A 22,368-nucleotide genomic window follows, 5' to 3' on the forward strand; every position below is an offset into this window, starting at 1 on the left:
TGGTACAGCTAATGTGGTACAGCAACTCTTTTTGTCTCTGGGCCCCCAACCAAGTTAATTTGTGTGATCAAATTTGGTTGGAAATATGCTTACGTTCCCTTACAGACACCATCTCCATACTGATGTGTTTTAAACTTCCAGTTATCTTGCTCAAACATTTATCGCTGCATGTTCCACATACAGAGCAGAAACACAAGACGGTCTCAATCAGTCTACAAGAGCTAAATGTTCATGTAGACAATGCTGCTCCCACATTTTCATTGAGTGCCACTTCCTGCTGTAAAACTGGGTGAAACAAACACAGACACTGTCCTTTAAGAGCTTTTATTGTTGGTTGAACAAGTGATGTCTGAGGCCTGAAAAGGAGAAGAAGAGGAGATATGTTTATTATAGAGAAGTTACATTGCTGTATTTTTACATAAGCTGAACACATTTATTGCCGCTTACCAGATCATAATCATCTCAACCAACTTCAATCGCCTTCCATGTCGTAACTGGAAAACAGGAAATGGATCAGTCTTTATAAATAATTCAAAACCCTCCTCATTATTAAATCATTGTCCTGCTGTCATATGGAAGTGCAGCTACTACTGGCTCTCTGGCGGTTTCCAGTGAGGAGGACTGGCGTAATGGGGCTCATTCATGGGCGTTTTCATGCGATCCTCCACAGTTCATGAGGGTGTGGTGGGTTATCTGAGGACAGAGTGCTCATTTTCCTCACCGTCACTGGCCGAAGCATCCCTCGACACAGGGCCCATCACGCGGCGAGCAGATTTCAGTTGAGCACATGAAGTAGATCTGAGAGGGAGGGCAAAAGTAGAGCAGGATTTGATGTAGCGTCCAGTCTCGAGTGTGCAGCGTACTATGACTCGCAGTTGCTGCCAACTGAAATTTGGCCAGAATTTGCAGTTTACAAAATGGCCTCTCCACATGTCCTCGTAATGAATGCTGACTTGAGAGATTTAGAGATACAGCTGTCAGCGGTTTCATTTTCCACTAACTATATGCCCATGTGAAATTTAAAAATCAACCAGTGTTAATTTGCAATGAGAGGACAGCCATAAACTTTTTCTTTCCTTTTTTTTTTACAAACCTGAGCCAAGGAGTCTAAAGAAAAAAGGTCCAATGCAAACAGCCACTCATAGATAAGACTTCACTGATTCCCAGGGGGCAAATTCACAAGCACTCCAGGCAAACAGCTGCACGTTTTGAATTTCTTCCCTTGCCGAAACACATAAAAACTCTAGGGGAAGCTTGCTTAAAGCAACAAGGAGACATTTTGGGAAATACGTATATTTGTTTCCTTGCCAAAAGTTTGATGAGAAGATTGATACCCGCTCTGTCCATTAAATATAAAGGGAGTGCCAACAGCTGATTAGCCAAGCTTAGGCAGTGCTCATTAGCCTATTAAAAACATCTCTCCGTTAAGTCTTTTTAACAAACCACTGTTACTTATCAGCTGCGCACTAGGGATACACTCAAGATGCAACCACCTAAAATATGGGCGAGTACTTGCTGTCTATCTATGTTTGTACTTTTTAAACACACTTTTGATATTGTGATATTAACTGGAAATGAAATACAACACAGCCACACACAAGAGGGTTGTTATTAGCAACGGTCATTACCAGAAACACTCAACTCTGGTTTGTGGGTCAGGTTCGAGTGACTGATAACGCATATTGCTGAAAGCTTGCAACTGCTCTTTTCCTGTGAAGCCCCTCAATCATATGCTAATGCCCTAAACTGTCTCTCAGTCATGAAACCTTTTTCCAACCCTGGATAAACAATCAAGATCCAACAGCAAGCAATTTCACTGTTCCCAGTCCTGATGCTAAGCTAACTGTCTGCTTTCTGTCGCCTCATGTTTCTCCTTCAAGTATCAGAGTGGTACCACTCCTCTCATCCAGCTCTCAACAAGAAAGCAAAAAAAGTGCATTTCCCAAAATGTAGAACTTTTCCTTTATGTATTGCCATAAATTATTTTAGATGCCATGTCCTGATAGAGCATTCTACTTGTCTCCAAGATCAGAGTCTATACACTAAGTAGGACGTACTTAAAAGATGCCTCGAAAAATCATAAAAAGAACACAATAAACAGTTAGATGTTTCCAATTTCCACCCACTGTTATTCACAGGACCTCAGGGATTCCCTGTTGGTCTTTACCTCTTCATCCTGATCCTTCAGTTCACCATCAGGGAGGAACTGGAAGGTGCTGATGGTGAATCGGCGGGTTTGAGCCTGAGGAGACGGTGGCCGAGGATCCGACAGCACAGCCTTCTCCAGGGCTGGGTCCAAGGGGTTAGGACATCTGGGGAGTGACACTGAATTCGTGAGACAGTTGGATAACAAGACAATAAGGATTAAAAATAAACTTCCTTTCATTTCCCCTGTTATCTCCTCTCTGTGAAAAACACTTTAAAATACTGTTCATTCTGCAGCAAACCCCTCCTGAAATTTTTTTGTTGATGCCTGGACGTACCCGTTGTACAACAACAGCCACACAGCCTTTCCAGAGCGGGGATAGGCCACACAGTAGTGCACCAGCAGCACCAAACTGGGGTCCGGGGCATTCAGCAGACGCACTTCCAGGTACAGGGGTTTCCCAAGCAGCATCTGCAGGGGCTGGTGATACTGAGGGTAGTAGCTGCTGTACTTAGCGTCTGGGATGAGGAGTGTTTTTGAGTAGAAGGAGGTTATTTCTTGAACCACATTTCACCCACTCAGAGTTAGTTCTCCTTCAGCTGATCAGAATGTTTTTGAGGCATTCATACAGTGCTGATACACTACATATAAGATTTGTGATTTGATTATCATCCGTTTACATCCACCTTGACTGGTGTAAACTTGTGCCCAGAGACACAACTTAACAAGTTCTTAAATATGCAAAGCAGTTTTTGATATTGAAATGAAGACCACGTACCTTTGGCAATCCTGAGCTGGACTCCAAACGTGCCCTGGGTCTTAACTTCAGGTCCCAGGCTGGGAGTTTTAACCAAGTAGCTCACACTCAGAACACTGCCGGGCATAAACCTACACTCCACCAACAACCTGAGAATAAGACAGGAAACAGTGATGGAAACTGCTTCTGTATTAATTGATTTATTGTTAGCATTTGTCTTAATTTGATGGTTGGAAGCTGAAACAAAATAAAGAGCTGAGAGCTAAACTAACCTAACAGTAGATTAACTAATTGATTAAATCAACTTATTTAGTGTCTAGTCTAATGAAAAGCAACATGCTCTGACCTGACAGGAGAATCCCTTGTGATGGTGCCATAGTTGAGGCTGATTGCTTGAACCCTGTTGACGACCTCCACCATGTAGATCACCGTTTTCCCTGCTGCCTGTCAGGACAGAATAAGACATGCAATTTACTATGTTGACACTGGGAAATACTAAATCGTCCAGGATCCACTGGGATTTGCATCATTGGGCAAAAAATCCTCTAACAAACTTTGAGCAGATTGTTAATCAGGGGATAAGAGAGAAAACCAGCTTCCTGCACCTCCCCTAGCACATGACTGGAGACCTTGGGCAGTTACAAGTCAGTGCAGAGAGGGTTCCTATTGGCTATTCTACAAATAATGCTGCACATGTTCATCCTTTCAGTGATTGCCTGATTCAATAACGGAGCATCCTGCAGAGAAAGTTGCTATTCCAGCATTGGCAACAACTGCCTACACTGCTCCATAACCCAAAAAAGGAAGACTTACTAATCAAATAGAGAGAAATGAAAGAAACCATGACAATGAAATAAAGCAAGTCATCATCTACAAAGCAGCACATCCGGAGACAGACCCCCAATTAGCAGCTGCAGCAACCTAAATCCAGCCAATACTTATCCCAGCTGTGGGCGACTGCGCTGCCCCAACACCCCACCAGATTGGCAAACTTTTTGTTGCTCCCATTACACAGGTGATACCCGGCACTGCTGCTGGCCACCAGCCTGCTGTGACACCTGGGGCTTGGGGATTCGTGATGGCTGAATTTAAGCCATTATAGGTCTTCAGAGCTGCTCCCCCCTCCCCTCTCAGGGAAGCAGTGGAAGGCGGTGCAAAGGATCCGTGGGTTGGTTGACATTATCTTGGTAATTCTTGTCTCAATTGTGGACTGATAGACAGAGAGACAGAAAGTGAGAGAGAGAGAGTCAAGGAGGGGCGAAGTGAATAAGCTGTGGGGAACTCTCAATGTATAAGAAACACTGGGTTATTATATGCAGCACATGCATAAGCCTGTGGTCGGGACTTAAGACAGAGAAGGGCAAGAGGAAAGCTGCAGAAAGGAAGATGTATTTTCATTTTCTGACACTCTCTTTTTCTGCCTCCCCCAGCTTTAAGGCATTTAGGAAACACGGGAAATACTTGCACAATCAGTTAATTGTTTATTCTGGTATATAACTAATATTCTGGACAACGTTTTAACTCATTAAAGCTCACCACTCTGCGTGTACCACAGCCATCCATCGGGATCTTGAACAAGGCGTAGTCAGACGTCACTCTCTGAGGTTTGCAGGTGGAGTTGCCGGCGGCGACAAGCAGGGCAGGGGTAAGAGGGGGGTCTGTGAGGGAGGCCGGCACGGAGAAGACAAAGTGGCGGTCGATAGTGCACTCTGGAGGAGGACACAAACACGAATACACAGTTATATAAAGGTCAGATGAACAAAAGGTCAGAAATCTCAGGAGGCAATTGATAATGAGACCCAAGGTATCTTATACCCTTTTCCCATTCTGTGTCACTGCCAGCTTGAATCATGCTATGCGTGCTCTGAATGTGCCTCTTTACACACATCCAGCAGCTGCAGCGCTTATATATCCGTACCCAAAACAGCTCAACTGTACTCAACTAAGAGGCGTGAAAATGCCAGTGGGGATGCAAACTGCAGCTCACCATCCATGGGGTAGTAGCAGGCAGGGGGGTGCTTGCTAAAGCAGCAGCCCATGGAGAGGCACTGTTGCTGGGATAGAAGGCTGGGTCTGCAGGGGAGACGCTGTTCGCTGGGAAGGTTGCACTCTGAGGGACAGCACGACAAATGTCAGCCGCATCAGTTAAAATAACTCTGAATGGCCGGGAGAAAACAACCCTTTGGCAAATTGAATAGCCTTTCAGAGGTGTAAATATAAAAACCATTTACCTTGTCCAGACTTGAGGACGACGACTGGACAGGAAAACTGAGCCTCCTGTCTCCCGTTTACTGTCATGTAGACAACAGCAATGATGTACATTTTACCCTTTTAGAGAAAAATGTTTATACAGGAGTTAATGGCTACAGCAAATGGTCAATTATACGAAAGGTCATGTGCACAGTGTGAAATCTGAGTCAATACTTGCCTGCACACTCATGTGGCAGAGCGAGTGTAACTGGAGACTCAAACGGATTTTGCCATCTTTGCCTTTTCTTGCAGAATACCCACAGTGCCGTGGAGCATCCTGGAGGTTCATTTTGTCCCCTTTGATGTCTGGAAAAAGGACATGTAGAAACATACAATAAGCTATTTTTGTGTAGACTTTAAATGGCACAATTACAGCCCTCAGCATGGCAAGGCGCAGAGCTTTTAGTGCAGCCCTATCCAAAAAAAAAACATCTACCTTTCTCCCCACCCCCATTCGACTGTACACCAGAACGGCCCCCCTGAACCCTGCTAAAATTCAACTCATGCAGAGCTGATGGCAACCATATGCACCTGGAACATACACACCAACATACACACACACCTTTAACAAAAATTCCAGAGATGGGACCCGAGGGGAGCTCCACAACCATCTGATGGGAGGAGCAGATGACTCTCGGCTTTGGGACAAGAGGACTGGCCTTGCTTGTGGTGGTGCTGGGTGGGATAGGGGACACTGATGGGGTAACTGGTGCAGGAGTTTCAGGGGCTGTTTGATATGGACACTGCAAGTCCAGAGTCCTATACTGTGCAATGGAAAGGTCCCAAAACCTGAGAGGTAAAGACATGGTGGAAGGAGTCTAAAAGAGAAAAAAAGATCAATAAAGTCAGTTTGAACCACCACGCATAGTTTTGAGCTACACTATTTTTAAAAATAGATTCTGCGAGTTGAGCTCAACTCACAAAAAAAACTAAGTTCTCACCAGTTGGGCTGCACAGAACATAAAAACTCCACCCAGTACACATGCATGTAGAGCAAATGCTGCATAAAATCCATATGGGATTAATTGTAAATATGAGCTGCTGACTGGGAAAAACTGCTTGGCTGTTCTACGTGCAAGCAGGACTGGTGTCATAAATCATGTACAACCCAAGTGGCACAAACGACCAGTGTTGGCAATCTGAGATAATTCTGTACTTTGTGGTAACATTATATTGCACTGAGGCATATTGAGCATAACATCTGACATAAGAAACACTTCTCAATATAATGTCTTCTAACTTCAATGGGAAAAGTCTGTCTGTCCTTCAATTTTTTCAACAACTGTTCACCTGATGGACTTCAAACTTGGAAGTGAAGAAAGGAGGTGAAGTGTGCTCTTGAGATCATTGGTACATATTTATCAGTGGTAGCAGTATATTGAGAGGGGACCCCATTAACTGTTACACAGCGAAACGGCATGCTGGGTACAGCTCGCTCTGTGTTGCTCACTGTAGTACATTCAACAACAGATGAAGAAAAGAGAGACCGGAAATGTTACGTTGTAGCAAACATTTCAACCTTCAGCCATGTAAAGTTTGGAATGAACAATTTTGTTTCCAGGAATAGTTTGGTCCCAAATGGGTAGCTGTCATGAAAGGAGGCATTACTCTCTGCGTGGAGTGTTAGGTTGTTCAAATGAATGGTTCTCAAGAAAGTTGCAAGAAGCAGTGCTGGACACCAAGCAATGTGCCCATTCAGAACAGGAACATTTTGTATTGGCACTACACGGGTATAACTTAATCACCATCGCAAAATACAGATTACAAGATTATGATTGGCTACATCTCAACAAACATCTAATACAATATGTTTGTGTACACAATGTGTATATTTTCATTCAAACTGACAATGAGTATATATGTTTTCATGTGGACCAAACTCCATAAACGTCAGACTTTCAATGGCCCGACACATTGTGGATGTGTGTACACATGATAAATATGGTGCAGGATTATCTTTTCCTTCCAAGTCAGATTTTTTGATCACACCCACCTGTCACCTAAGACTTTAAGGTGTCCAAGAGCTACTATGTTACTGTATATCTAGATTTAAAAGGCTCACAAAACACAATTTCACACCATTACATTTAAATGAGCGTTCCAACAAGCTCACCCTGTCATCACAACTAAACTACATCAGATACAATCTTATAATTAAACTATAACTATAAAATAACGGGAACACAAGTCAAATAGAGCAAATATGGAAAGATGACACATTTTTCAGGCAGTGACGAGGAATTATCAAAGTTCTCACCCGTGGCTGGCTGTGGCAGGCAGGCAGGGGAGAGTGAAGAATTACCCCAGAGCCCTCAGCCATCTGCAGCATGTACCCACACAGTGGAGACACAGCGGAGACAAACAGCCACGTCTTCATTTGGTCTGATGTGAGAAACAAGGATTGGTACACTGATGTCTCTGAGTTGGCATTTAGGAGTCTAACGCAGAGGTATTAAAGCATTTATCTCTACACAGTACCACAGTACAGAATACAAATGTATAAAATAGGAATATGGACACTACATTTAGTCTTAATGCGCTCTTACTTTGTCTCTTTGAGTCTACTCTTCCCACCACACTGCCATTAGAGGACAATCTGGGGATCATCTGAGTAATTACAATCAATCATTTGGGAACAATGTCTGTAACTAATTTTAAGCCAATCCATCGAGAAGACATGGAGATATTTCACTAAGATAATAAGTGAAAACCAGCCAACACACCAACTTTGCAATCACTGGAGCCATGCGGCTAGAATGGCTTAAAATTATTTACAGGCGGTAAACAGAAAGAGTTTGTTTGGGGCTCATTTATGTCCTTTTTTGCCAACAAAGCATTCCCTGACTGAGAAGGAAATATTATATGAATAGCATGAAAGCACTGATCCTGCCTGTTTTATTATTTTTATTTTAATATTTTATTTAATCTCCTTTTTTGTTATGTTATTTACCGATTTTTTAATTTCTTTTTTGTGTATTTTTATTTTATTTATTTATTTCTAATCGAATTAACATTTGTATTTCAGTTGATTTATAATCTGTTATTATTAAAATTATTGTTATTGTCATTGTTCATTTTATTTTCTTTGTCTGTTGAAACTTCAATAAAGATATTGTTGAGAAACTATTTTCAGAGCCTTGGAGAGTTTTTTGTTGATTTTTTGAGGATGGATATTTGGTAGCCTGGCATCAGCAGACTAGTCTGGAACCTTCTCTGTTCATTTTTGATTTTGCAGCAGGAGTTATCTACAGGCACAGACCAAAATGCCTCTGGGTACAATTGGATAGACTTGCAACCAATCAGAGCAACAAAATGTAACCTACAACCAATCAGAACAACGTAACATTTGATGCAGTGACAAATGCAAGCTAAGGGGTGCTTGCTCAAAACAGCCTAGTCACATGTTCTCAAATTACAACTAAACAGTACACTTAGGTACTGTTAAACACTAAGGTGGGAAAAAGACAATGCAGTAACAGAGTCCCGATTCACATTTGAGTTTTGTGAGTTTGGTGCAATGCCCTGAACAGAGCAGAGACCAGTGAAGCTGCTCTGTCAATCAGCATATCACATCTGCCCCATGATCTGGCAGGGTAGAAATCTGTTTGAGTGGGAGGGGGACCAGACGCATGAGAGCAAATGAAACATGAGCTCACAGATTTGTCTGGCTCCCAGGCTAGATATTAGGCTCTTTGCAATTTTTTTTTTTTTTTACTAACACAAAGTGCTCTTGTGTTTACACAAACACTGACCTCTGACCTGGATGGAGTTTGGGTGAGCAAAAGGCAGGAAGGCAACCATCCTCCCCATCAGACACTGGAGGTGTGGGGCCTGTGGAGTGGGTGCAGCTGTGGTGGACGCTGTAGAAGTGGTGGTGGTAGGAGTTGTAGTGGTGGTGGGGGAAGGTTTTGCGGTGGTCTCTGGTGGCTGAATCTCTGGATACTGGGACGCAGGAGCGTAATGTGGATGGTAGTGTGGCGGGTAGAGAGAGTGGTAATAGTGATAATAGTGGTAATAGGGATATGGGTAGTAGTTACAAATGGTGTGAGTATAAGGGGGGCAGACGGCTTGTGGAGCCGCTGGTTGCTGAGTTTCCTGAGGGATAGTTTTAGCTTTCTTTTTGGCAGGGGGTGGAGGTGTGGGAATGTAATTGGGTCTTTGGGGATAAACCTGGCTGATGGGATAACTGGGACTGTCAGGCTGTTTGGGAACCATCAAAGTGCTGGTCGTTGTGGTGGTGGGAGAAGAAGGTGGAGCAGTAATGGTATGCACAGGAAGTGAAGGGGAAGCGGGCTGCACCTCAACACCAGGGTAGGGCCATTCATAATGAGAGGCATAGGGATAAAATGGACCACCTATGTGCTGGAGACCTACAGGTTGTTTCGGTGGAGAGGGAGGAGGTGATGGTGGGCTGGGAGGCAGAGGAGCAGGTGCTTGGGTCACGGGTGCTGCAGTGGGTGCAGGATAGTAAGGCATCGGAAAGTAATACTGATGGTAATAGGGACTTGCTGGAAGTTTGGGTGGGTGGGTGGCTGGAGGGATAGTAGTTGTAGTAGTTTTAGCTGCAGAGGTTGGAGCTGGCGTCACCGCAGGGTAGTAGAAAGGCACATAGGGGAAATACACACCAGATGCATGCTGTGGAGGCCCAACAGGTAATTTAGGAACTTGACTGGGAGAACTTTCCTGCACTGAGCCAAGATTTGGGAAGGATGTAGCTTGTACCACAGCAACAGGTTGGTAAGGAGAGGAAGGGGATTTTTCTCCAGGAGAAGAGGGCTCCGTGGGGTAGAGAGACCTCTGAGGCTGCTGGGGCTGGGGCCCAGGAGGACTGCCAGGAGTGGGTCGAGGGGGGCGGGCAGGCTGTGGGCCAGGAGGGTAGACCTGAGGAAGCTGGGGGTGCTGGAATCCAGGGTAGTGGGGGTAGTCGGGAGGCTGAGCAATCTGCTCCTGGGTTGGCGGCTGAGGTGGGGGAGGAGGAGGAGAGGTGGGTGCAGGGCTGACAGGATCTGGGATAGAGGGTAGCTGGGGGTCAACAGGAGACTGAGGAGGAGAGGGAAACTGAGGATTGGCTGGACAGGAGAGGATGTATTCCTGATCATCTGAGATAAAGTGAAGACGAAGATTGTCCTGAAAAAAAGCATAACATGAAAATATTATTAGTAAAAGACAATATCGTCCCAGGTTGCTGAATCTGCATAGAACTTTAGTCTTTTTCACAAAGTGACTCCTAATCAATGTGATTAACCAGATGATGATCAGCTGTAATAGAGGGCGGCTGGACTGAGTCTTTTGTCTCTTCAGCAACCAAGCGTGTAGAAGGGGATATTGGTACAGTCTTTGACCTCACATTAGACAGAGATTTTTTTTCTTTTTATTAGTTCAAAGTGACAATGAATCAGCCAAATTTAGGCAGCGACTGCAGTGCTGTGATGTGGACTGTTTTGAATATGTGAGTCAAGAAGCGGAGCCCTGTTAGGATGGCACAGTTTCAAAGACCCTCAAAAAAAAGAACCATAACAAACTTACACCACGGGTGATACAAGCAGCACCGTAGGAGATGAAGAAGGCGAGCTGCCCTGGATGGTAGGGGATGCGGTATGCACACACTTCAGATACAAACGGAGCCCAGCCTTCATCAACTGTAAAGCAGAAAGCACATTTTTTGTGGTTAGTCTCAATAATGATTTCAGACTCAGCACTGTTGACACCAGTAGAGTATTTATCTCAGGGGACTTTAAATTTTGCAGTTAAAAACATTCACAGTTTAGGCTAATTACAGCATTTAGACTAAGGATGCTTAAACTTGATTACCTTTACACCAACAAGATGATTAATTAAACAAAGGATCAGGATGAATATTATCCCTGGCAGTGTGAAGATGGCTTTGAAACAGCATGTAGACATTCATGTTGGGAAATAAAACAGTAACAGTTTATTTTACTAGTCAATGTACTCAGAGGTGTCCTGGAGAGAACTTTGTAATACTGAATACAGAGAAAGAATTTTTAATAAAATTAAGTGTTTTTCGAAACTATATTTTGAAAAAGTTGCCGCATTTAAATTAAACATAATGTCACTACTGCCTGATAAAGATAACATGTCAAATATTTATATATCTATATCCTGTACATTTGTGAACAGATACATACAAATAGTGTGTATGGCATAGCTGTAATTATTTCCTATAATATCCTGGAGCATGCCACTTTTCAAGCCCCTGGAGAGTTTTTAGGCAAGTCTGCCTCACATTTCTTTGCAAATTATAAACAGCATCTTTTTAAAAAAAAAAAAACAAAAAAAAACAAACAAACAAAAAAAATTACATACAAAACGATCCTGAAAATCCTCTGGAAATTTACAGCACATTAAAAACTCAACACAATGAACAAATGTGGAGCTAAAATAACAGCCTCAGATATTTAGTGCCAACAGTATCAGATTACATGCTTTATTCCTTTCCGGGAAATGTTCAGAAGAATGTATTAGAAAACTGCTGACCCTTTATGTCCTTTTTCCAAAATGAAGATCTAAGTGCTGTTTCAAATATTCATCCTGCCAGGAATAAAATTCTGATGGGGATATACCTGATACAACAATATAAAAAAAATCCTTTATTTGTTGGCCTAAATGTAGTCAGATTTAAATACACGGGTTCTAAATAAATGTTATACAGTGTCAAATCATACCGCAATAAACCTTAAAATGAAGATGTATTAGTGTAAAAATTGGTAACTGTAGAATGTAAACTTTATGAATTGTAGCTACATCCCTACATTGTTAACATTTGTAACATAAATATGGATTCCCAAACACAACCTGACAAATATATATGATATATAGTGGAAATACTTTTAACAAAACAACTCCGCATTAATCCTCCAATAAAAACAACATACCTATGACTCCCAGTACTTGTACATCCTGCTCATGGCCATGTATCAGCACCGCCATGCCATAGGGGGAGCAGAAGACTGAGGGGACAGAGTGGGAGAGAGAGGGGACAGGAGTGGACATCTGCACAGGACAGGAAAGCTTCAATGGGCTGCCCCACCACAACAGGGGCAGCACATAACTTCCATTCTGAAGGGAAAAAAACAATAACAGGGTGATGAACACAGGACATGACTACTGGTGGAAAAATAAAACAGGAGCTGCTGCTGCTGGTACCTCCTGTGTAATGTAACATGCATCATAGGGCACCATCATCTCAAGGTCGCTCCATGACGTCCTCACTGAGTAACCACAGTATGAAGGTAACTGGAAGAGGGAGATGGGAGACGCTCCCTCTGGAGAGAGAGGATGTTGAACAGTTCATTTTAGTTCTGCAACAATTGGATGATTGAATGATTGATTTATCTGGTTGATCCACAGGAAATTAACTGACATAATAATAATAATATTATAACATTCACTTGCTCGAGCTTCTAAAATGTGACAGTTTGGCACTTAATTCTTTTCAGATCACTGTATTTGAATACCTTTGAGTGTTTGACCATTAGTTGCACAAAGGTAGAAATTTTAAGGACTTTTTATCTTGTGCTCTGGGAAATTGTGAAGGACAATTCGAATTTTCTGACATTTTACAGCACAACCTGTCAACTAAAAGTGAAAAAAAAAAAACCCAAACAAACTCAGATTTATGGAAATTCACAGTAAAGGTTACCTGCTGCTATATCTGATTTTAAGAAAGATCAAAAGTACAATATAGGTTCCAACCGCTAAGTCTAGCATTTCATGTATATTTTAAATTACCTGCAAAAAAGACTGATTTAACATTGAAAGCTGCTTAAATCATTCCATGTAGTGTGTAAGACAGACAGCAAAACAGACTCATGCATGTTAAACATTTGTAAACCCTCAACCTTTGTAAATATGCATTCACTGTCCTTGGCATGGAAAATGAAGGCCTCTAGTTTCTGCACTGAACCTGTGTGCCCCTTGCACATTTGTCTTGCAGACATCCCCTGCAACAAGCCTGACACCCAACATCCAAACAGCATCGGTCCAAACACTAAAGCTACCTTTATAAATAGCATCATGCATCTTACCTCTGTCCACTAACAGGTGTGTGAGTCCTTCTCCAGAGGCAGTGAAGGTCATGACACTATCATCACACTGCACCAAGGGCCTCATAGCCAGCCACTCAGAGAAATGTGGACTGGAGTCAAATGATGGGCCCACAACTTTCCCTTGGACTCCATGAAAACCTTAAAGGATTTAAAACAGCATGTTAACAAAGAAGGGATTAGTTTGGTTTACACTTAATCTCTATAAACAGATATTTGCATATGTATACAGATGGTTAGACTGATAGCCGATGGGTTTATCCTCTACTGCTCCCATGTCAAATCACTACTGCGCAGTGCTGAAAGAAGAATTCAAATCATTTACTTAAGTAAAATTAGTAATACCAAAAAATAAAAAATACTCCATTACTTTTGAAGTCCAGCAGTCAACATGTACAAGTACAGAAGAAGTATTATTATGCCAGCACTGGCAGTATAATGTAACTGGTCAAAGAGGAGCTAACTTGAAGTACTTCAAATACTTTTAGTAGTTTAATCTGTGGAAATGGACCATATTTTATAAACGGATCAATGTTTTGCAGGCTATGTCAAATCTTATTTTTAAAAGTAACTAATAACCAAAGCTCTAAAATAAAAATGGTGAAGAGTATAATATTTCTCTCTGAGAAGTAGCATAAAATAAATACTCAATACTCAAGTACAAGTGCCTCAAAACCAATAAGAAAAATACAAGTAAATGTAGACTGGACTAACAACTAACTACTAACTACTAACCTAACACTGCGTCCACTGCACAGTTATTTCAGAGATTTAACTGCCTGCCTGTAGCATTGTCTAACTTCAGGACAGACAGTTTAAAATGTATAAAATTTGATGCAGCAGAACCAGATGGTGTTTTTTTTATACCAGATATGCCTCGTCCTTGTTTAAACCTGGCGCCTACATTACCCATAACGCATCTTGGCCGTTAATGGTTAGGTCAGAGCAGAGCCCTTTAAGTTTATTCTAGTGCACTAGGTCAGAAATCCAGATGTGTCGTGCTAGCAGCGGCTAATGTAGCGTCGAGCTACAAGCGGAGACGAGGAGCAGCTGAAGAGGCATTTAGCCTTACTTCTGTCTAACTTCACAACTTCAAACTTCAAGACAACAAATACTTTTATTTTTTAACTTGTAGCCATCAACTTCAACCGACGCCGATTCAAATGGCATCACCTGAGGTTTATCAGCAGCTTTCGCGCAGCCGCCCCTGAAGCAACAACACACCTTTGACTTTTCAATATGCCGCCCCACGTTAGCAGCAAGCTAAAGCTAGCTCTTACCTGTAAAATCTGCTTGATATCCACCTTCAGATCCTGGAGCCGAGGACCGTGGTTCCGGACTGATACGACCGACAATCCATGACAGGCTGTTGAGCTCGAAGTTATTGGTTTCATCAAGTGTCGGAGCACTGAAGTATGGCAGCGGCTCTGCGGGGAAGACGGCAGATTGAGGCCGGGGCTCCGTGAGACCCGGCTGGGTGAATGTGCGTGGATGTCCCGGCTGTGAGCGGTTGTCTTGTTTTATCTTTTCCCATCTAGCGGCGTTTGACTCTTGAATGTAGTGAGCAGTAAAATCCTCCTCCCGGTGTCCCAAACTTACCGAATGACTAACTTGAAATGTGTAAACATAAATGGTCACAACAAATAAAAAGACATTATTTTTTGTTTTATCTCCTTTCTGTTTGCAAGACATCGCTGGAGTGTTGACGCTTTTTGCTCACGTGCGCACAGAGGCGTCACCTGCACATGAGGGCGATCAATTAAGAGTCATCAGCAATGGACCAATGAGAAAGCTGCACAGGTGGGAGGGCTCCAGAAATAATTGTTTATTATGAGTATGAATTGTTATTAATTTAATCCAGTTCAGAGGCTTTACTTAAGGAAAAGTACTAACACAGCACTGCGAAAATATGCTGTCTCATTGACAAGTCCTGCATGGACAATGTAGCCTATTAAAAATAAAGCCTACACTGTTTAAAAGTACAGGTACTAATTCAGAAAAATCTGACTTTTATAGACTACTGTTATATATTATATCATTTGAATATTGTCTCATGCATTAATGTAGATTCATTATGTGGTGATCCTTTTCTCCAGTAACTGACTGATTGTTTTGTTTGTAGAAATAGTGAAAATAGTGAAATAACAATAAAATAAGCCATCACAATTGCCAACAGCCCAAAGTGAAACCTTAAACATGTTTATTTTATCAAAACAACAGTCCAAACCTTTTTTTAAAACCATTATTTAAAAACTTTAATAATTAAAATAATTAAAGCAGCAAATCTTGACATTTTTGAATGAAAAATAAATTTTGTGATTAACAAAATAGGTACCAATTATTCACTAAAATATTTTGTCAGTTGATTAATCAACTTACCATTTTGGCTGTACTTGTAAATATTTTATTATTTAATATGTTATGTATGCAAAAATCTTATTTTGAACAGTAATTAGAAACTATGACGGTCAAATAGTAGTCATGGTGGGGTAAAAAGTCTAATATTTCCCTCTTAAATGTAGTACAGTATAAAGTAAAGTATAAAGTGGCATGAGAAATTTGGACTTAAGTACAGTATTTGAATGAATGTACAAAAATATATGAAAACATAACTTTTCAGATATGTCTAACTTAAGGTCATTTTGTTTTTACTTTTTAAAAGACCATGTCTGTTTTGACCATGTTAGTCTCATGAACATATTATGTCAGACAGTATGATTACCATGAATCCTAAGAAACCAACACACAGTGTTTTATTAAAAATCAGTGAACAATACTGAACGTGTCCTCTTTCATTCACATATTATATTTATCTGGTATTTTCCAAGAAGACTCCTTATCCTTGACATCTTGTGAGGTTATTGGTTTTGTACAAGGTGGAGGTGGCCTCTTGGATATAAAATTTAGTCCGGGATCAGTGGTTCCCAATATTTTTAGCTTGTGAACCCCTTCAATGAAGAAATATATATATATATATATATATATAATCTTATATATACTGTATATGCCAGTTCTGACTGTGACAATTTCAACCAAAGAGTGAATCATTCATCAAGGTCTTGATGAAATAAGATTATTGAGCAGTTCACGCAAGGAAAAAGTCAAGTCTGAAAAAATATATACACATTTATGTGGCAGAAACATTTTTTGCATTTTCTTCTTGCATACCCTCAGATTTATCACAACAGCATGTGGTGTTCCCATCAGGTTGAGACCAACTGTCCTACATTATAGTTTGGATGAAGAGGAAATTGGTTAAAAGTGGCAGTTATAGACCAACATGAAAGGTGACGGGATAGTCCTGCAGGTATGAGTCATGATGTGGAGGGCTAATGGGACTGTGGCGAAGCTTCTTAGGTATTGTGTTGCTGTAGATTTGCAATAGACTGAATCAGGATGGACCGGCTTTAAGCCTGAGTGTCTGGAGGCAATGAGAGTCTCTGGAGTTAATCTTAAAAAAAGCTCAGACTTGTGGAATTTAAACCCTGCAGTGACGGCTGTGGTAATCAATTTTGCTGCGACAATTCAAAAGAAATCGTGCAGAGTTTTGAGCTGGGGAGTGTGCGACAAAGGGATTCGTGTTGGGGAGATGTGTGCAGTGCTGTGTAATAATGTCAGCATATAGGCTTCTTGCCGCTGGGGTCATCCCTGTGTTCCCAAAGGGCCGGTCTAGCCTTGAGTTTAGCTGTGTGTGTTGATAAAAACCAACAATGTAAGAGTCTGGTAACAGCTATTTCACAGTTTGAATTGCAAAAACTAGAAGGATGATGGACGCTTCAATGCAGTTTAAAAAGTAAAAATCTGTTCAGCCACTGTGGAGATATCAATGCTTTAAGTCAAGAAAACTGCAAGGCTTTAGCCAATGAGAATCGGCTACAAATCTGGATTTTGATTTTTCAGCCTGTTAAAATGTCTTGTTGGGTAAGGAATTTCTTTGAGATTTAATATAAATTCTGGGGACAAAACACAAAATAGAAAACAGTCAAAGTAAGAAATGAGATTCTTGTCAGCATTTGCTCCTGGAAGATTTCACTACAGTCTTTTCAGCAGCAGCTACTTCTGTTTAATGTCTTTCCAACGGACACCCACAGTACAATGGATGTTAGATTGTACTTTCTGCAGAGGCCCACATGTTGTGATGGGAATAGAAAACTCCTGTGACTCAGATTTGGTGTATGAGGAGAAGCAGCACTGCGAAGCACCCACTCATCGTTCACTGTGAGGATATGACAAACCGTCAGGGGTCAGATATAATGGTTTCAAATTTGGCTTCTATTCAGAGTTACTGCCAGGAAACAATACTTCCACCTGTCCACTCTGACATTATTACAGCTCTCTCAATGATTTTCATCTCAACAATACTATAATAAAACAGAGACTTACACTAATGACTCTATCAGCGCCCAGTCAGTATTGCACAATGTTGTGTAACATAGAGAACCTGTGAGAAATTTATTCACTCTGAAAGAGATATTTGATTTCAACAGGTTTGATCTAGAGATGCTTAACTTTAACAAAACCCATCCCCAGTTTGGGCCTCAAATGTATTACAGCACCAATACATTCACAAAAGTCACAAAACCACGCATCCAATATTCTGAAGAGAATTATTGTTGAGGAGTCTTTAAAACAACATTTACTGCTGTACTGAAATTATCTCCACAATTCTCAAAAAGTCTTTAGATAATTGGGGTGAAAAAATATTCTCTTTTTTCCAAAGGTTTTGCCACTGTTGCCTATTGTTGCTAAGTAGTGAATTTGCTCAAGTACAGGACTTGAGGTACATGTACTTTACTGGAGTATTTCTATTTACTTTTACTTCTACAGCAGATTAATCCATAACAAACTTGATTATTAGTCGCAGTCCTATATAAAGTACACAAAACTGTCTCCATCTACACCTGGTATGAACATGCATCTTGGATGATCGGATCACAAGTGGACAGGTCAAAGCCTGACTGTTCATGCCATCTGGCATTAGAATAAGTCTCCGCATACATCTCGAGTGATGTTGTCTTGTGATCCGATCTCACTTCCCCACTCTATATGTAAGCAAGCATGTACATGCACATGTACATCTGTTTTTTAATGCATTGTTGTTTTAACCTGCAGAAAGTTCTTTTCTTTTAAGTGAGAGTCTTTTCCTTTTTCCACCAAATTTGGAGCATATATTTGGGTTATTTAAACACAGAAAACTCGTATAAAATAGGCGATAGACCTGTTTCAATTACCAGTTGTCCAGAGCTATGTACGCTGCTCTGCAGTGGACGTTTTTTTTTTCTTTTTCTGGTGTGTCATGCTCAACATCAATGATGTGCCAAAAAACAGGTTATTAAACAGTAGTGCATGGAGGCCAGTGAAAATTTTACAATGGTTACTTCTTTTTTATATTTTTTACTTAATGAGTCTTTCTTTCAAACTTGGTGCCGGGTAATTTTGACTGATGTCCAGAATGAAGACAGATGATATTTTGTGACAATGACACACCGGAAAAGGGGGTAAAAATATTGCATCCACCCAGGTCTCGTCCATCACTGCCAATCGGAGCCGATAAACACCAGTGACCACTGCAGAGTCATCTGCTCAAAGTGCAATGTAGCCTTTCCCATTAAATATAAATGCCAGATGTTTGTGCAGTGGGAAAGGGGCTTCAGTCTGCACACACAGAGTGACATGGCTAACTGTTAGCATCACACTAACTTTTATGAACAGGTTGTGAGTTTGTTTAGAGTGTTAAACCAGCTGCAGTTCTTGCAGGTCAGGCAGACATTAGACTGACTGTTTGTCGGGGGAGAGCTGCTCCACAGAGGGTCCTTCAGCGCTGCGTCTACTGGCAGTGAGTCGAGAAGCGTCAGCTGAGTAGGCAGTCCTTCAGCGTGGCCCACAACACATTAGTGGACACACTGCTGAAAGAATGTGTCTGTATGCGGCCCAATCCACCGTTTGAATGTGGTCTGAGTGATTGCATTGAGGACACACTGGGTGCATTCCCTGTACGAGCTGTCCACCTGTGATTCGATCTCCAAGGATGCACGTTAATACCAGGTGTAAACACGGTCATAGATGCACCACACCACCGTGCCGCCCCACTTTTTAATAGTCACATGGAATAATATAATTAAGCTCTTTTACTTTGATAATTTAACTACATTTTGCTGTTTATACTGACAAACTTTTACTTAAGCAGTAATCTGAATGCAAGAACTTGTAATGGAGTACTTTACAACTTTAGCAAAGTTGTATTGCTACTTTTACTTAAATATTGAATCTGAATACTTCTTCCACTATTGCTTTTACCTAGTCCAAACAAATATGGTATCTGGTACTACATATCTCTTTACTCAATTTTGATAGCATAAACCCTAATTTAAAAAACGATTATCAGTTATGTACACTGTATCATGTTTAGTTGTAGTAATAGATGTTTTAATTCAAGATAATGCGTTGATATTTTGCATGTGTTTTTAAAAAAGAAAAAAGACATTATGTTCTGGCAAGATCAAATAATATAGTTGAAAGCTGAGTAAAGTATATAGATGAGTCTTTCTGGAAATTCCTCCAGAGCAATGCAAAGTGCTGGGTTTTTTTTAAAGATTGCCTTGAGTCTCTAAATATTGTTTGACCCATTGATGATGTTTGACAAACATCTGTAGGAGAGGGGAGCCTTCAGTGTAGATCCATGCCAAACCACAGAGAAAATACATTCCCCTTCCTGTTTTACTTCAATCCTAGTATCTGTACATACTGTACTCTCTCTGCTGTGAGCCATGTGGACGTGTACGGGGTATTAGATTCTTGGCTCTGTATTATTTTACAGGCCACAGATGACCTGAGTGGGAGATATAATTCCTAATCCTGATATGTTTCCAGGTTACTGAGTGAATCTGTACTGTCAACAAATGAGGGAGTGGTCTGTAAAAGAGCTAAGGAAGCAATTATGGTGTCTATCTTCATCCCACCTCCATGAGCAGAAAGCAGCCATTGTAGTACTGGGATCACGACATCCTCAGTCCATGTTGTCTTCACTGAGAGATCAAGACCTGAGGGGACATAAGACAGAATGCATAAATGTTGTTGTATTGTTTTTGTACATTGCTTCTCTGTAGAAACACCCATAACTGCTTGTGCTTTCTCTCATCTGAGACTGGTGATAAAAGGCTTTACTAGATATGCACTGTCTGCCAAGTAATCCCCTAATAGCATGGTATTATTTGACTGCAGCCAATAACAATACCTATCTGACAGTATTCGTTTAAATATGACAGTTTGTGGCTAAAATATGAGCATTTCTCTTTATCTATCCTGTTTCCATTGGCCATCTTTGATAATGTAACTTTCTTATTCACTCCTGTCCTTTCGTGTTTAACAAACACTGGTCCACAGATGAAATGTCTTAGAGTCAGCTTATTGGCTTATAAATGTCAGAGAAAGGTTCCTGCGCGCATTAACTGAATTACTTTTCCAGTGGAAGATCAGGCCACTGCATGTGTTATTAAACCACCTGAAAACACACATAGTTTGAATGTCAACACATATATATATATTTTATATTTTCCCACCATAAGTTTTACAAATCTTCATATCATTATAGTCATATTTTCAAACATAGTGTGCCTTAAAAAGATGAAATAAGATATTACAGGATTGGATTGTCCAGAGGTCATGTAAGGGCACAGTAAATAGGCGTCTCTACACTGGTAAATACATATGTGTGTGGACTGTCAACAGAGTGGGGGAAGACAAGTTTGAACATTTTAGCTGATTTTTTACATGTTACTGAATATTTACATGTGATACAGCCACTCAACTGGACTTGAAATCTGCTCAGTATGTCATTGAATGTTTTGGATACCTGTTGACTCCTCTGGAAGTATGAGCTTCATCTGCAAAACGTGTTAAAAAAAAACAAGCAGCTGGGCTGGACTCTGATTATGTGTGAGGTTTAGGCTCTACAGCAGCATAACATGGCTTTGGTTTAGAGTACGTCCACTTAAGGATTTGTGTTCTAATGGTAAAACGTCAGCTTGGTTTTTCTGTGTTTGGGATAAATGGAGCTTTTCCAAAATGATGACCTAAAGGCCAGCTCAGGCGCTAGACATTAGACATTTCTGCAAAGCACAGATGCGTTACATCTGTACATTTCATACGTGTCGTATCAACATTTCTAAAGTGGCATTGTATATGAGCTGACTTTGTCATCGGGAGGTGCAGGAAACTGTGGATCCCTGCTAAGCTGCAGACCACTGTGCAAGACCAACAAACTACAAAATCAGTTGTTTTTTAGTGTGTTGCTGTGTTTCTGGTGGCTTTTTAGCCACCAAACGTCTGTGCTTTTAGCAACCCATCACTGTGTTTCCAGCAGGGAATCATGACATTGACGTCATGACATTTCCTTCCAGAATAGTGCCACAAAAAGCAGTTGTATTTATTTACTTCAACATTGCTGTTTTCTGCAGAGATTGTGCCACTAAAACTGGGTATTTTTAGCCAAAGTATGTTTTTCCTCCCTAACCATAACCAAGTGGTTTTTGTGCCCAAATCTAACCACACGTTAACCACAGCATTGATAAAAGGTACAAAGAGGTAACTCACTGTAATAACAATATTACTACATAACACACACAGGACTAAATTATGACATGTTATTGCATTTTTTATGACATACTATAATATGGCATTTTATTACGTTTTTTATGACATGTTATACTGAGACTTTTTATGACAAACTTTACCATGACTTATTTTTGCATTTTTTTTTGATTGCCTTTGATTTGTTTTTACATTTTGATGGTGTTCTACATTATGACTTTTATTTTGTTTTGGGGATATACAATACTATGATTTTTTGCATTTTACTGACATACTATATCATGACATTGATAGCACACTATACTATGATATTTGTGCATTTTATCAGATACTATACCATGATTTTTTTTAACATACTATACTATGACTTTTTAAAAAAAAATTACATTTTCTATGACACGCTATAGTATGACTTTTTATGATGTACTATATGATGAATATTCATGTTATTTTTAATCTCATACAATAATATCACTTTGTCGCAATATATTATCTATTGAAGGCTTTTCATTGATTTTAATATGACTCTGTTGCACCAATCAACACTGCATCTACAGGAG

The 22,368-nt window shown here is 40.7% G+C and overlaps 1 protein-coding gene across 1 annotated transcript; it reads right to left on the reverse strand.

The window, feature by feature from the left end:
• Nucleotides 1-308: 308 nt before the first annotated feature.
• LOC121941554 (uncharacterized) lies at nt 309-14,983 on the reverse strand. Its single transcript, XM_042484378.2, has 19 exons — nt 14,500-14,983; nt 13,202-13,360; nt 12,321-12,439; nt 12,050-12,233; nt 10,680-10,792; nt 8,906-10,280; nt 7,411-7,535; nt 5,716-5,971; nt 5,332-5,459; nt 5,135-5,231; nt 4,891-5,013; nt 4,440-4,612; nt 3,250-3,347; nt 2,925-3,052; nt 2,484-2,664; nt 2,168-2,312; nt 722-798; nt 448-494; nt 309-356 (listed from the first exon to the last, which is right to left on the reverse strand). The coding sequence occupies exons 1-17, from the start codon at nt 14,909-14,911 to the stop codon at nt 724-726; spliced, it is 3,891 nt and encodes a 1,296-aa protein (XP_042340312.2). The 5' UTR covers nt 14,912-14,983; the 3' UTR covers nt 309-356; nt 448-494; nt 722-723.
• Between the last annotated feature and the right edge of the window lie 7,385 nt (nt 14,984-22,368).

Source organism: Plectropomus leopardus, chromosome 3 (assembly GCF_026936395.1).
Source record: "Plectropomus leopardus strain MGB_pleo_1.0 chromosome 3, ASM2693639v1, whole genome shotgun sequence".
NCBI classification, from domain to species: Eukaryota; Metazoa; Chordata; class Actinopteri; order Perciformes; family Serranidae; genus Plectropomus; species Plectropomus leopardus.